Source organism: Microtus oregoni, unplaced genomic scaffold (genome assembly GCF_018167655.1).
Source record: "Microtus oregoni isolate MIOR12 unplaced genomic scaffold, Mior012 000029F_ref0000214, whole genome shotgun sequence".
NCBI classification, from domain to species: Eukaryota; Metazoa; Chordata; class Mammalia; order Rodentia; family Cricetidae; genus Microtus; species Microtus oregoni.
The window spans coordinates 20,082,261-20,097,654 of NW_024543088.1; the positions used below are offsets into that span (position 1 = coordinate 20,082,261).

The 15,394-nt window shown below is 47.8% G+C and overlaps 1 protein-coding gene across 7 annotated transcripts in view; it reads right to left on the minus strand.

Annotated features, from left to right (window-relative positions):
• Nucleotides 1-15,394, minus strand: part of Tango2 (transport and golgi organization 2 homolog) — a 39,796-nt gene that overhangs the window by 11,371 nt on the left and 13,031 nt on the right. For 6 of the 7 annotated variants that reach the window (XM_041678408.1, XM_041678410.1, XM_041678409.1 and 3 more), the window contains exons 2-4: nt 6,485-6,577; nt 3,824-3,912; nt 175-294 (exon numbers count right to left, since the gene is read on the minus strand). In XM_041678408.1, coding sequence (XP_041534342.1) covers nt 175-294; nt 3,824-3,912; nt 6,485-6,540 — 265 coding nt within the window. In that variant the 5' untranslated portion in view covers nt 6,541-6,577. Of the gene's footprint in view, nt 1-174; nt 295-1,645; nt 1,666-3,823; nt 3,913-6,484; nt 6,578-15,394 lie in introns of those variants that run through there. The other variant, XM_041678412.1, reaches the window with a different exon arrangement.

Consider the following 15,394-nt stretch of genomic DNA (forward strand, 5'->3'; position numbering starts at 1 on the left):
GGTCACATGAGAGGCTGGGGCTCACCAGCAGAAGCCCTGGCTGGGTACCTTCCTTCCTCAGTACCAAGTGAGACCTGCCCGCCTCCATTGCTCTGCCAGTCTTACCTAAGCTCCACCCCAAGGTGCCTCAGCTTTGTTCTACTTAGGTCCCACCCAACCCCACAGACCTCATACCTCTACCACGGGCATATGGGTCTTGCTGGGGCTGCAGATAGTTGGTGAGGGCCCCCAGCTTCCCACGCGTGTTGATGCCCAGCCATGTTCCTCCTGCCTTGCCTTCCTCCATGTCGAGTCCTAGAGCAGATGACAGCATTACCATCAGCCAAGTTCCCGTGACGAGTTCCACTGGGACCCTCTGCCCAGTCCTCATGAGACATGTTCCATAGCTCTGCCAGGACATACAGCTCCTCAGAGGGTCAATGCTGCCACCACTAGCTCCCACACTAGGTTGCACAGGTCCTATAAGCCATAGGAGAGGAGATGGGAGGTATGGCCCAGGTATGAGTATGTGAGAGAGAGACCCTAGATAACAGGAAGTGTCCCAGCCAGACTATTAGATCACTACACTCAACATCACAGTAAAGAGTTATTAAGATGTCCTATGAGAAAGTGTGTATATATGAGTACGTATGTCTAATGTGAGTATGTTATTTGCACACCTGTGTGTGCTGGTACATGTACCTGTGCCCAGGTAGGGGCTAGAGGAAGATACTAGCACTCTCCACTTTAACCTTCACAACAGCAGCTCACTAAGTCTGGAGCTAGGAGGGGCCATCACTCCACAGTGGCCCTGTCTCTGCCTTCTACGGCTCTGGGTTATAGGCAGACAAGACTATGCTGGTGGGTGCTAGGATAAACTCAGACCCTCATGCTCGTGCAGCGAGTACTCTTACCTGATGAGGCATCTCCCTCACTCTAAAATGTCATTTGTTTGAATAAAAATCAATTGTAACAGAAAAATAAACATAAAATGCAAACATAAGAAAGAAAACAAACTCTACGGTAGAGAGCAAAATCACCTACATAGAAGCCCAAACCAACCCACGGCAACCTACTAGGCCCAGCAAGAGAGCGGGCTGAGAACTAGAGGGTGAACATTTACTTGTTCACTTACTTACTGCTACATTTTGAGTCAAGGTCTAATGTAGCCCAGGCTGGCCTTGAATTCACTATGTAGTTGAGGCTAGCCTTGAACATCTGATTCTCAGGCGTGTTCTGCCTGTGCCTGGTTTCGGCACTGCGTGCTAGGCAAGCACCAACCGAGCTCCCTCCCTAGCCCTACTCCGTTTCTGTAAGTCAGAGTCTCAAACTATAGCCCAGAAGGGCTTGACAGGTACCTCACGGTGACACTTCTGTTTCAGACTCAAACGTTCTGGGATTACAGGGCTGGCTACATCACCATGCCCAGCTTAGAAAATGAAAATTTAACTATACCATTGCCCTGAACTGTTGGGCTTAAAAGATCAGGTGTGACTACTGTGTCAGTTCAAAAGAACAGTAACAGCGACTGGTACTGGTGCCAAGACACACAGATCAGTGTGCCACACCCAGTGTGCACCGAGTCCAGAGCAGACCCAACATGTTTGCTCAGCTGATTTCAGTAAACAATACTGCAGTGACTAGGAGGCTAAATCTCGACTCTTACCTCATACTAGGCACAAAAACTGATTTCAGAGCTGGAGAGACAGTTGCTAACATACTTGCTTTGCAAGTACGAGGATCTGTCTGATTTCCAGAACCCCGTACGGTCCAGGATGAGGTGGTGCAAGCAGAGAAAGAATGACCGTGGGAGCTTGCGATGGGCCAGGCTGGACTAATGACTGAGTCTCAGGCTAACAGGACTTTGTTGAAAAGACTGAAGTCAGCTGAAGTTGTCCTCTGGCCCCATGCACACATGTGCACTCACGTGTACATAAACTCACACATACACACAATAAAAGCTAAGTTGAGACTGTCAACTTAGAGGCTTTAGCAGAAAAATGTTATTTATGGCTTGGGGGAGCAGCAGCCTTCCTGAAAAAGACAAAGAAAACAAACCATAAAAACTACATTTTTTAATTTAATTTTATTACTTCTTAAGGTTTTTTTTTTTTTAAAGATTTATTTATTATGTATTCAGTGTTCTGCCTGCATGTATCCCTGCAGGCCAGAAGAGGGCACCAGATCTCATTACAGGTGGTTGTGAGCACATGTGGTTGCTGGGAATTGAACTCAGGACCTTTGGAAGAACAGGCAATGCTCTTAACCACCGAGCCATCATCTCTCCAGCCCCCAAAACTACATTTGTTAAAAATAAAGTATTCTAGCCAGGCAGTAGAGCAACTCGCCTTTAATCCCAGCACTCGGGAGGCAGAAGCAGGCAGATCTCTGTGAGTTTGAGGCCAGCCAGGTCTACAGAGTGAGAGTGAGTTCTAGGCCAGCTGGAGATACACAGAGAAACCCTGTCTCAAAAAACCAAAAAAGAAAAAAGAAAAAAAAGAAAAGAAAAGACATTAAAGAAGTTAGCTGGCAGCCCATTTGCCCAATGAAAGACTCATATCTGGAATGCATAAATAAACCCTACAAATCAACAACTGAAAAACAAATAAGCTCTCACTGTCCAGTCAAGCAACAGAGGTTTACTCTCCCACCAAAACCACCAAAAACAAAGCCTATGAAAACATGGGCTTTAAGGAGGATTTGAGCAGGTGTGGTAAGGCTCACTGTCATCCCACAGTCAGGAGGCAGAGGCAACAAGCTTCAGGCTAGTCAGAAACACACAGCGAGACCCTGTCTCCTCCCATCCAAAGCAAAACAAAACAAAAAACAGGCTAGGGATAAGGCTCAGCGGCAGAACACTTGCCTGTCTAGCATGTCTAGGACCCCGGGGTTGATCCCCAGCACGGTAAAACAGCAAACAAAAAGCCAAATGGACTGGCAAGATGAGGAAGTGGGTAACTGCGCTTGAGGTCAAGCCTGATGTTTGACCCCCATAATCTACGTGGCAGAGAGTGTACACACGTATACATACACACAGATAAACAAACAGTAAATAAATGTCACTTAAAACAGATAAAGGGTCTGAGAGTCTGGAAACAAATGAGACGAGCCCATGAGCCTCATGATGAGAGAGTCCCCAGGACCTAGCAGACACTGTGATATGAGGCCAGAGCTGAGGATCCAGGAGACTAAGGCAGCCAGGGTTCATGGGACAAAGAACAGAGAGCCCAGAGCTATTTCCAGAGATTTAACTAACTGCGTGGCAGGAGCAAAAGAACCACACAGAAGGACCATAGCGGACAGTGCTCACCGAGGGTAGGGAGTGCTGTCTGCTCCCAGAAGTCAGACTGGAAAGCCCATTAACTCCTGGGCTTCTGGGTTCAGCATTCAAAAATACTTTGCTAAAATGGGGGAGGGTTCCTTACCTTTCTAACAGGCCTTAAAGCAAAAATCAAACTATCTCTTGACAATTGGCCTGTATCTAGGAAAAGCTTACTGATGTGTACGAATTCAAAATATACCTAATACAGGCTGTGGGGCAAAGGGTGATACAGATCTGAAAATTTATGTAGATATGCACACCCGACGATGCTCCAAAGACCAAGTAATGTGGTCGTTCTCACAGGCTGACTATTTCTTCTAGGACCCTGTAGTATGTGAAAATACAAGGGGCATGCTGGTGGCCAGTTCTAAGATACGCCTAATTCTGGGGCTGGCTGGATCCCCGAAGTCATTTCCGCCTACTTATGCATTCAGCACTGCACGTGGAAGCAGGGCCACTACTAGCCTTATTTGTTGGGTGCCACTGTAAACAGCTGCTCACCAGGTGTGAAGAAACACTTACCACTGAGGATCTCATTGTTGTTCCCCCAGAAGTCTGCCAACTTGGAGGGCCTGTTGTAGAATTCATCTCTGTTGGCTGCCAAGATGAGCCTGGGAGAAGAAAGTTCAAGGGAAGCCATGTGCCGGGGACTGAACTGCATATGCTCCCTCATGCAGCTGCACCTCCAGCCTCTCTGGTTTGACGTTAAATTTACAGCAGCAGCAACATAAATAAGAATCCCCCATTTGTTGCCATATACCCACAGGCGCTCTAGGCAGCTCCTGGAAAGCTACATCCAGAGCCCCTGCTCAGGAGACAGGGGCTAGGAAGAGGTTTAAGTAGGAGGCAGGATAGAAAGGGAACTGCGGAGACACGGGAATGGAAAGGGCTTACGTAGCTCACCAACTCAGGGCTGAGAATTCTAGTACAGTTACTACTTACTGTTAAGACTGCCTGCATAGGGCAGGTACATGAGAGGATTCAGTGGTTAAGAGTATGGACTGCTCTTCCAGTGGACCAGAGTTTGATTCCAAGAACCCGCATCAGGAAGCTCACAATTACTTGTAACTCCAGCTCTAGGGGATCCCATGTATCTGTTGGGGGCACCTGTACTGACGTGCCCATATTCATAAAAATATAAATAATAGCCGGGTGGTGGTGGCACTCGGTAGTGGTGGCACAGGCCTTTAATCCCAGCACTTGGGCAGGCGAATCTCTGTGAGTTTGAGGCCAGCCTGGTCTACAGAGCAAGTTCCAGGACAGATAAGGCTATTACACATAGAAACCCTGTCTTGAAAGATGAAAAATTAAATAAATAAGATCATACCTATAACTTTTTTAAAAAACTTTTTTTTTTATAATTCACTTATTTGTATATTATATACATTGGTGTTTTGCCCACATGTATATCTATGTGAGGGTGTCAGATGCTCTGGAATAAGAGTTACAGACAGTTGTGAGCTGCCATGTGGGTACTGGGAATTGAACCTGGGTCCTCTGGAAAAGAAGTAGGTGCTCTTAACCACTGAGTCATCCCTCTAGCCCCCATACATACATCTTTGAGACAGACCTGCACAAGGCACAATATCCTACACCTGCGAGATGTGCTTTCAGAAGGCAACAGAATAATACCGCAGACACTGAAGCATGTCGGGGGAAGCCCACACCTGCCTCGAGCATGTCTTGATGCCTAAGTGTCTCTACTAACCTCTCTGCCAAAATCTCTTCTTAATAAACTCCAACTCTGCTTCATGTTGATTTACCCTGAGATTTTTTTTTCAGTGGTGAAGTCAAGCCAGGTGTGATGATACACAACTTTAGTCCCAGCACTAGACAGGCAGAGACAAAGGCAGAGGCAGGTGGAGCTCTATGAGTTTCAGGCCAGCCAGGGCTATATAATTAGACCTCCATTAAAATAATAATTAATAAATAAATAAAAACATGCCCACAATTTACTGCATCATCTGAGTGGACATCTCTCAGGCTGCTGTAGGAGGCAGCGAGGCAGCATGCAGCTGTTTATCGGCCTCTGCCTGATGGCCACTGACAGGTTCTCATGGCCCAGCCTGACGAGACAGATCATCCAGGGCTTGTGGGACAGTCTCCTTTCATGCCATACCCCAAATGAGTAAGGCCAGTAAGGATTCTTCATGGGATTACCAAGCACACACAGGGGCCAAACTAGAGGGCCGTGCGCTTTCCTTCTTCCACATGTCTGCCCTGCCCACTGCAAACACTCAAACAGACCTAGAAATGTGAGCTTCCATTCAAAGCTTAAGGACACACAGGACATGAGTAGCTCCATCTTGTTTATGGAAGGATCGTGGAAATGGCCCTTGGGCCCTCTGAGTCTCCTGTGGAAGCCTCAGCACTTCTAGACTGCCCTACTCCCTTGGCCCCAGTTCTCACTTACGGCACAGAGTCAGAGGCAGTCACTGTTCTTGAGATGGACTGCGATGGTTTGAATGAAAATAGCCCCCATAGGCTCACAGGAGTGGCACTACTAGGAGGTGTGGCCTTGCTGGAGAAACTATATCATTATATACTTTGACGTTTCGGTTTCTCAAGTCAAGCCCAGTGGCTCATTCTCTCTTACTGCTGCCTACAGATTGGGATGTAGAATTCTCAGACCCTTCTCCAACAGTACACTATGTCTGCCTGCACGCCACCACGCTTCCCATCATGAGAATGGACTAAACCTCTGAACTGTGAGCCAGCCCTGGTTAAAGGCTTTCCTTTATAAACGTTGCCATGGTGTATCATCACAGCAATAGAATCCTAGCTAAGACACAGTCACAGATACCCACAGAACAATTCTCTCATCCCAGCACAGAAGAGTCTCAGTCACCGTCATCAATTATGCGGCTATGACCCTAGCCGCAACCCATAGAACTGCACCTCATCCCCCTGTCTTGCCACACCTGCACATTGGCTCTGAGTCCCTGCTCTAGAGTGGGATTCCTCCCAGCACCCCATGCTAAGCAACCACTGTCCAGGACAGCAGGACCAGGCCTGGGCAGGTTGCCTCCAGACATCAGGACTTGGCTGTTCAGAGCCTGACCCACACTCCCGGCAGCCTGCCCTTGTCTCTTGCATACATGGCATTCATTCTAGTGGTGAGGAGAAGCCATGTACCCCAGGCCCAGTGTAGCATGGCAGAGGCAGGACAAGAGCATTCATTACCTGTATGCATTTTTGGAAACAGGACGAGGATCAAACTTAAAGAAGATGATGCACATGGGTTGTAAGGGTGGCTTTGCTCACACAGTCACAGGTCTGTGGGAAAAGGAGAATAGTGAGCTGTCAACAGCAATGTCAGAGGGCCTTTAGATGTCTCAGTGGCCCAGAACACAATACCAGTGAGTGGGGGTGGACAAGTGAGAACCAGGTGCTTGGTGACATCACAGATACTGCTCTTCACCTGGGCACATCAGCATCACCTTGTAACTCCACCACCACGACACTCCTTGACTCTGGACACACCACATGGGGGCGGTGAGTGGGTGCTAGAAGGGGCAGCAGCAGGATTAAGAACCACACATGAAGCTAGGGTAAAGGGGTAGCAAATCCTCTCCCCCAAAATGGCACCAAGTACTCCCCATGAGCCACTGTGGGAGATACCTTCATTTCAGCCCACAGCACCCCGAGGCCAGACATCGGGGCCCACTCACCTGGGATGATTTGTGACACATGTCCCCGCAGGCCTTTGTCCAGCACACACACCTACTATTCCAATGGACCTAATGGTTCTGCATATTCACATTAGGAGGCAGAAACCTGTGCTGGGCATGTGCACACACACATGGTGCTAAGTGAACACAATCCCTTGTCACACAGAACCCATGCCTCAGAGCCTCCTGGCCCAGAAGGCATTTCCCTGAGCTTTCTAGATCTGAGATTAGATCTAGTCTAGATGCATCAACTCTGGAAAGGAGCCTCAAAGAGCCCTGAAATGTACACAGGTGCCATGATTTAGTGTTCCAAGACATAGCTAATGCCTGCAGCTGAAACCTGGGACAGCCAAGAAACTGTTTCAGCACTGAGGGGGGCCAAGCAGTGAGCAGGGGGGCAGTGTGCACAGACACGAGTCCACTAAGGACTAAGTGAGGGACTATGTGTCACTCTGCAGATATGTGCATGCATCTATGTTCATGTGTACCTGCGCATGGCATTTGTACTCAGTGTGACACTGTCTTCATGAGCACATGCATGTCCAGAGGAGACCAACGCGTCATAGAGGCACAGACAGAAGATGCCTCAGAGGTCAGGGTAGCTGTGGGGTCAGGTCAGGCTGTGTTCACTCTCAGGTCTGGGGAGAGTAGATGCAGTGGCCTTGGCACTAAGGTGCTAATCATGACATGACCACTTGAGTTTGGGTGCCTCCTAGGAGATGGCACATGTAAGATGGTCTGTGGCCCTTGATGGCTCTCCATATAGGAGACCAGCACAAGGCCTAGCCCAGTCTCTACAGGTTAAGGCGCCCATGTCCCCAGTCTCCATACAGGGCACATGAGAAAGCATGGCCTAGAGACCTGGAGACGGCTGTCACAGCCACTACAGCCTTGGAGGAGGCCCAGGTCTGGGGACACTAGGGATATCCTTGGGACAGACACTGCCAATTCTAATTCTTGGGTCTATGCTTTGTACTCACAGAACAGGTTATCTCGGCCACATCAGGCCTGCCACCAAAGCAGTGCTGCCACAGTGGTAGAGGGGGCTCAGGCCACAACCTGCCATGGCTGTGGCCTGCCCGAGAGCCCATGGGAGCAGGCAGGCTCATGAAAGTTTTGCATGGACAATGCCACCACGTGTCTGTCCCCAGAGTATCCAGCAAACTGGGGCTTAGTGATTAAGAAAACTGGCTGTGGGGCTGGAGACATGTTTCAGTGGTTAAGAGCACTCACTGACTGCTCCTCCAGAGGACCTGGGGTTCAATTCCCAGCAGCCACATAGAGGCTAACAAGTATCTGAATTTCAGTTCCAGGGGACCCGACACCCATGGCAAAATACCAAAGCACATAAAATAAAAATAAACAAATTTTACAAAAAAGAGAGAAAAGGAAGGAAGGAAAGAAAACTGGCTGCTCTTCCAGAGGATTCAGGTTCAATCCCCAGCACCCATGTGGAAGCTCACAACCATCTGTAACTCCAGTCTCAGAGCGCCTATTCTGTCATCTGTAGGCATCAGGCACACACATGGTGCACACGTGTACATGCACGCAAAACATTCATACACATAACAGGTTTTTTTATATTAAAAGGGGTTGGTTTCTGAGAAATTGTGCCTACCCAGCAGTCCATGAAACAGAGACAGATTCACACTGTGGGGCCAGGGACCCTGAAATTCAGTGATTTGGGCTATCAAGAAATATCGACAGGCATATCACAAACTAGACATGCTTTGACTCTAGGAAAACCAAAGCAGCCAGGAAAACAGAAGCAGGATAGAAAAGGTAACAGAAAAAACAGGGTTCACAATGTACAAAAACTTTCATAAAGTCCTTAGAGAAATGATGGCTATAGGAACTACAAAGCCCAGGAGATCTGGGGGGGGGGTCATAGGGAAGTGGCAAATTCAAGAGCATACTGGACACAGCTAATGAGACAGTCCAGCAGTTCTCCACGTTGCTCCTGTCAGCTGCTGTAGATGGGGGCTCCTGGACTAACAACACACGTAAAAGCCAGATCCTGATGTCAGAGAACAGCCGGCACTCTAGACCGTAGACTCTTTTGGTCCTCCCTAGGCTGTGTACCCAGATACTGGGCAGGGCTACCAGCAGAAGCAGTTCTGGCCACTGTCACCAGACACAGCCAGAGCAAGGGTGTTTCTCCAGTTCAGCTGCAGGACCTGCTAATCTAGCTGGCCCAGGTGGGCAGCAGACCAGCCCTCTACGCTGGAGTGGTCCACAGGAAGGCCACCGATGTGTCTCCAGGCAGCCTGGAGTTGAAGGTGCTGGCAGAGCCCAGGGCTGCGGCCTGGATGAAGACGCAGTCATTGGGAGAGAAGGACCAGAGGAAAGCCAGCCCCTGGGAGGGGACCATCAGGAACTGCCTTTCTCTCCAATCCCTCACCCCCCACTCAAGTCAGGCCCGCTGCTCAACAGCCCCTCCGCCCTCTCTGACCAGCAATCTACCCCTCATACCTTTCCTACTGTACCTTTCCCACAGCAGATCCTTCTGTCCCCTGAGCTCAGATATGACCCCCAAGAAGCTGCTGGCAAGCTCCTGTGAGTCTCAGGTATCTCCAACTCAGTGCCCAGGGAGTTCTGATGCTCTTTTAGGGCCTGATGGGGTCCTCTTAGACTTGCTGCATATTTTACCCCCCTTCTTGCTCCTGTTGACCTGCAGGTCTGAGGGTAAGCCCTGGGTCCATCCCCTAGCCTCCTGCTCACCACATTGTGTAAAGGGAAAGTGGGTCTGCAGATAGTCAAAACTACCCCACAGGTCAACACCCCTGGGCATGGCAGAGCCCATGGGACCACAGCAGACTACATGCACAAGGGTCCTTAAGTCATAAGACTGTGCATGAGAGCCATATCTGTGGGAGAGAGGAGCCTGGTTTTCCTGGTGATGCCTCTACCTTGCCTGGTGCCACTCTTGGGCACATTAGCTAATGAGTTCAGTGGAATTTGTCTTCCTAGAAAAGCCAGAGTGACCAGGGTTATACTGGAGTCTGCATTGCCTGAAGCCAGTTTAGTCAGTCACCATGAATAAAGAAAACTCCCTGGAAGATCTGAAGAAATAGCTCAGCAGTTAAGAGCACTGGCTGCTCTTCAGAGGACCTGCAGGCACATGGTGAATCACAACCACCTGTAACTCCAATGCCTTTTCTGGGCTCCATGGCCACTGTACATATGTGGTACACAGACATACATGGAGGATAAACACCCACACAATACAATAAAATGGAAAACAAAACAAAATCTAAAAGAGCCCTCTCTGGACATTTGTGGAAGTGGGTGAGGAGAGCATGAAGCCCTGCTGAGCACAAGAGTCCCGAGGATGGATCTCTCCGAAAGCATCGAACAAGCGCCGAGACAGGGCCTGGGATCTGAGCCAAAGGTTCTCGAGGTTACAAGTGCACAGAGAGCCCAAAGCACCCCTATCTCGCACCCACTTGGCCTTGGACAGAGAGCTCACACTGTGTCCTTGGCCCTGCCTAGCAATATTTAGCACTCCACTTCCTGGAGTGATCTCCATCAATACAAGTACACTGCTCTGCTCAGTTCTCTCCCTGGCAGCCAAGATGTGTGCAGTGAGCAGGTCTGGGCCACCCACACCCTGTTTACTCCGACTAGTCTCTCTGGAATGTCTTTTGGGAAAAGTGTCTTCACTGATGTGAAGCCTATGTCACTACGACTTGTGATGGTGGCCTTTGGTCATGTAGTTATCAGCTAGAAACAAAGTAAGGTCAGCTACCTAGGCTAGCAATCTCCCTAACCCACAAGTGAAGTTCCAGTAGAATCCTGGATGCCCAGGTTAGCAGGCTGCTGAAAGAACTGAGCAGGGGCAAGCAGTTCCACTGAAAACTGGCAAATAGGAGCCTCTGCCTGGTGTCACCTGGATTCTGTTCTCTGTCCCTTTTCTACTATGGATTTTAATCTGTACCCATCCCCTGTAATACACCAGCAACACGAATACAAGAGCCTTTTGAACTCTGCATCCTCCCCTATCAAATCGCTTTGCATGAAGATGGGCTTGGGGTTTCTTCCCCAACATCTAAACTGTGGCCCTGCAAGAAGTCATCACACAGTGGCTCAGAGGGCGGAGTACCTTGGTCTAAGGCCATGCAACGGCCTCCAGTTCCTGATGAAACACTAACCCTCTTGCTCCCTTCCCCATCTGAGAGCTACCAGATTCACTATACTCCTAACAAAAGGCTGGACGGTTCAATCAACAGGCTCCACTCCACGCAGGCCACTTCCACAGCCCAGTCCACTGCCTCTTTGCTCCACCAAGACATTACCCCCGAAGTTCCCACGGGACCAGAAAATTGTTGTTGGAGCCTGTGCCTGATCGTGGGCTGTCTAATTGGTCAAACCCAGACTAAACACAGCCACCCTACATATTAAGGGAAGATTAGATCAAAAAAAGAGACAGAAATCCACTCTGGAAAACATTCAATTCTGTAGCTCCAAGTCTGATATCCAGGACATTAGTGTGATGTGGGCTCCACAGGGCTTGGCCAGCCCCAACCCACATGTGTGTTTGTCTGGAACATACATGAGCTGGCTCCAGGTTCTGCATTCAGTGCCATTTCACATTCCTGGCACCCCAATATTTAAGGGTTCCTATCACAACCTGTTCTCCATCCTTATAGCTTTACACATCAAGCACTCAGGGAATCTCCTGAGGGAAATCTAACCCTGCTACACACTGCCTAGCATAAGACTTTCCTTAAAATAACAACAATTAAAAACAAAACAAAACCTAGTACAATGATTCTCAACCTGTGGGTTGTGACCCTTTTGGGTTGAATGACCCTTTCTCGGGGTTGCATACCAAATATCCTCCATACCAGATATTTACATTATGATTCATAACAGTAGCAAAATTACAGTTATGAAATAGCAATGAAAATAATTTTATAATTGAGGGTCACCACTTATTAAAGAGTCTCAGCATTAGGAAGGTTGAGAACCTTTGGTCTAGGAGCAAGCCTCCAAGTCTCTGCAATTCTTGCATCCTGTAAGGCTGTAAAACCATCACCATATGAACAATGGCAAGTTCTGCTACTAGCCTGAGAAACACAGCCAGGAGGTCCCCTTGGGCCTTGGCTGTAGTAGCTCCCAAATGCTTTAATTGAAAAGCAAACAAGGGTTGGGAAGATGGTTCAGTGCTTAAGGCTATGTACAGCTCTTGAAGAGGATCTGGGTTCAGTTCCCAGGACCCACATAATGGCTTACAAATGTCTGTACCGCTAGGGATCTGACGCTCTTTTACCCTCTATAAGCACCACTGCACATTCATACATGCGAGGAAAACATGCATACACGTAAATAACAGTAAGAACCTCTGAGAACCCTCCTTCCCTAAGCAGTCTCTTTCCAGCAGAGCACCCTGGCAGCATGCTTTTTTTTTCTTTTTTCTTTCTTCTTTCTTTTCTTTTTTTTATTTATTTATTTATTTTTTTTTTTTGCACACACGAGCTTGTGTGTGTTCCAAAACAAACTTATTTGGCATAACAAATTTTAACTGAAAATAGACTCTCTGACAATAGGGAAATAACAAAAACAAAACGAGAAGGCCAACAAGCTCTCAGAATTGAAGAGTATGCCCATTGTGCTGGACAATTTTATATCAATCTGACACAAGCTAGAGTCACCTGAGAGGAGGGAACCCCAGTTGAGAAAATCTCTCCATAAGATTGGGCTGTAGGCAAACCTGTAGGGCATTTTCTTAAGTGTCTCACTATGGGTGGTGAAATCCCTGGGCTAGTAGTCCTAGGTCCTGTAAGAAAGTAGGCTGAACAAGCCACAGGAAGCACTCCTCCATGGCCTCTGCATCTCCTTCTGTTTTCAGGGTTTTGCCCTGTTTGAGTTCCTGTCCTGACTTTTCGATGATCAGCTGTGATGTGGCCATGTAAGCCAAACAAACTCTTCCCTTCCCATGCTTTGGGTCATGATGTTTCATCACAGCAACAGTAACCCTGACCAAGCACTCAAATCTGAGAAGATTCACAATCCCCAAACGCCAAACACTGCATACAGTGCTGCACTTTAAAAGACCAAATAGGGGGCTGGAGAGATGGCTCAGTGGTTAAGAGCACTGCCTGCTCTTCCAAAAGTCCTGAGTTCAATTCCCAGCAACCGCATGGTGGCTCACAACACTCTGTAGTGAGATCTGGTGCCCTCTTCTGGCCTGCAGGCAGACATGCAGACAGAATACTGAGAATACTGTATACATAATAAAAATAAATCTTTTTAAAAAAGCCCAAATAGCAACACTGAGCACCTCCCCTGAACATCAGACCTAAGTGGGCTGCTCTCCACTGCTAGGTCTAGGGCTTTACTTTGTATTGTCAAGGACAGGGTTTGACACCCACACAACAGATTCCTCAGCCACGTCTGAAATGTTAATCTGCACAGCGGGTCCCGAGGGAAGCCGATTTCCCCAACTCTAACACATCTACCGGTTACTCCAGCAGGGAGACAGATCCTGATCTACTCCAAACCTTAAGACTGACATCTCACTCTTTTCAAATGAGTTTTCAGTGTTTTATCCTGGAGCCTTTGATGGGTGAGGCCCTGTCACCTCCTGAAATGCCCTCAGGGACACCTTTCCTGTCATAGTACTAAGTACATGGCTTGATTTTGTTGCTTGTTTTTGAGACAGGGTCTCTCTGTGTATCCCTGACTGTGCTGGAACTCACTATGTAGATCAGGCTGGCCTCCAACTCAGAGAGCCACCTGTCTCTGGCTCCCAAGATGCCACTAACAGCTCTGGCCACTCTAGCTTTACATACACTTTAAATATATCCATACTCCCTTCCTGGCTAAACTATATGTTTTTCATATCTGTCGTTCTTTTTGCTAATTTTCACTACAAACCTAGTTAAATTTCGTCCAACAAACTGATTAGTCCATTAGTTTTGAGCTGTGGACACTAACTGGATATAGACAAATTATTTGCTAGAAGGTAACATGGTGGGTACTGGGTCACCTCCCGATACAGTCTCTGTCCATCTGATCTCAGGAGCACAGTCTTTGCCACCAACACCATCCTGAACATTCAGCTACACCAGAACCATCCAGTGAATGAAGCTTAAGACATTCTGGGGCTTCTCTATTCTCCATCTCCAAATTTGTAAATTTGCCTTGCAGAACAGCTCCAAAGGCTTAAAAGGCACATGGTCAAGTTTAGTTACACAAATGGCCCTACCTTTCTGGCCAATTTTCCACGTTAGTTTCTTTAATTTCACTGTGACAACATCTGAAAGAAACAACTTGAGGAGGAAAGATGATTTCGACCATCAAGGCAGGGAAAGAATGAGGTGACCATGACTGGGCACGTGGCAGAAGTTCCTTTTGTGCCATGGGCGACCAAGACGGTAGTCTGAACCCGGGCTAGGTATAACCTTCAAAGCCCACCCACCCCTAATGACCTACTTTCTTCTTTTGTTTTTAGTTGTTGTTTGTGTTTGTTTTGTTTTGTTTTTCTTTTTGAGACAGGGTCTCAGCTCTGGCTGTCTTGGAACTATGTAGATCAAGCTGGCCTTGAACTCACAAAGAACTACCTGCCTTGCTCTCCCATATGCTGAGTTTAAATGTGTGATTCACCATGCCCACTTTCACCAACTAGGCCTTACCCCTTAAAGGTTCCACAGTCTCCCAAAACTGTGATGCCTGCTGGGGAACAAGGAAAACATGAACCTACAGTATACAGGTTAGATTTGAACTATAAAAACTGAGTATTACAGGGGCTGGAGAGATGGTTCAGTGGTTAAGAGCATTGGCTGCTCTTCCAGAGGTTCTGAGTTCAATCCCCAGCAACCACATGGTGGCTCACAGACATATGTAGTGAGATCTGATGCCCTCTTCTGGTGTGCAGCGTACATGCAGGCAGAACACTATACACATAATAAATCTTTAAAAAAAATTGAGTATTATAGCCAGGTGGTTGTAGTGTCCCAGCACTCAAGGAGGCAGAGGCAGGTGGATCTCTGTGAGTTCGAGGCCAGCATGATCTACAAAGTGAGTTCCAGGAGTGTCAAAGCTACACAAAGAAACCCTTTCTCAAATAACAAAAACAAAACAAATAAAAATTAAGTATTACAAAGTACAGTCAGTCCTGTACAGTACTAACTTATTAGTTTCATTCTTGGAGTGGTTACAGAAAAGGAGAATGCCTTAGGCAGATACTGGAAGGAAAAGTGGTCAAAGATTCTCCAGTATGTGCAAAGCATACACCCGTCCATCCCCCTGCCTACATAGGAATTCCTCCAGACCAGAGTCGGTGTAGAGAGCTGCCTGCTCACTTTCTAGAGCAAAAGGGGGAGGAGGGACGGTCAATACACAACAAATGGATAAACATCTACACTATACAGCTCTGTCCATGTCTTAAGACAGCCAAGGTCCATATATAGACAAGATA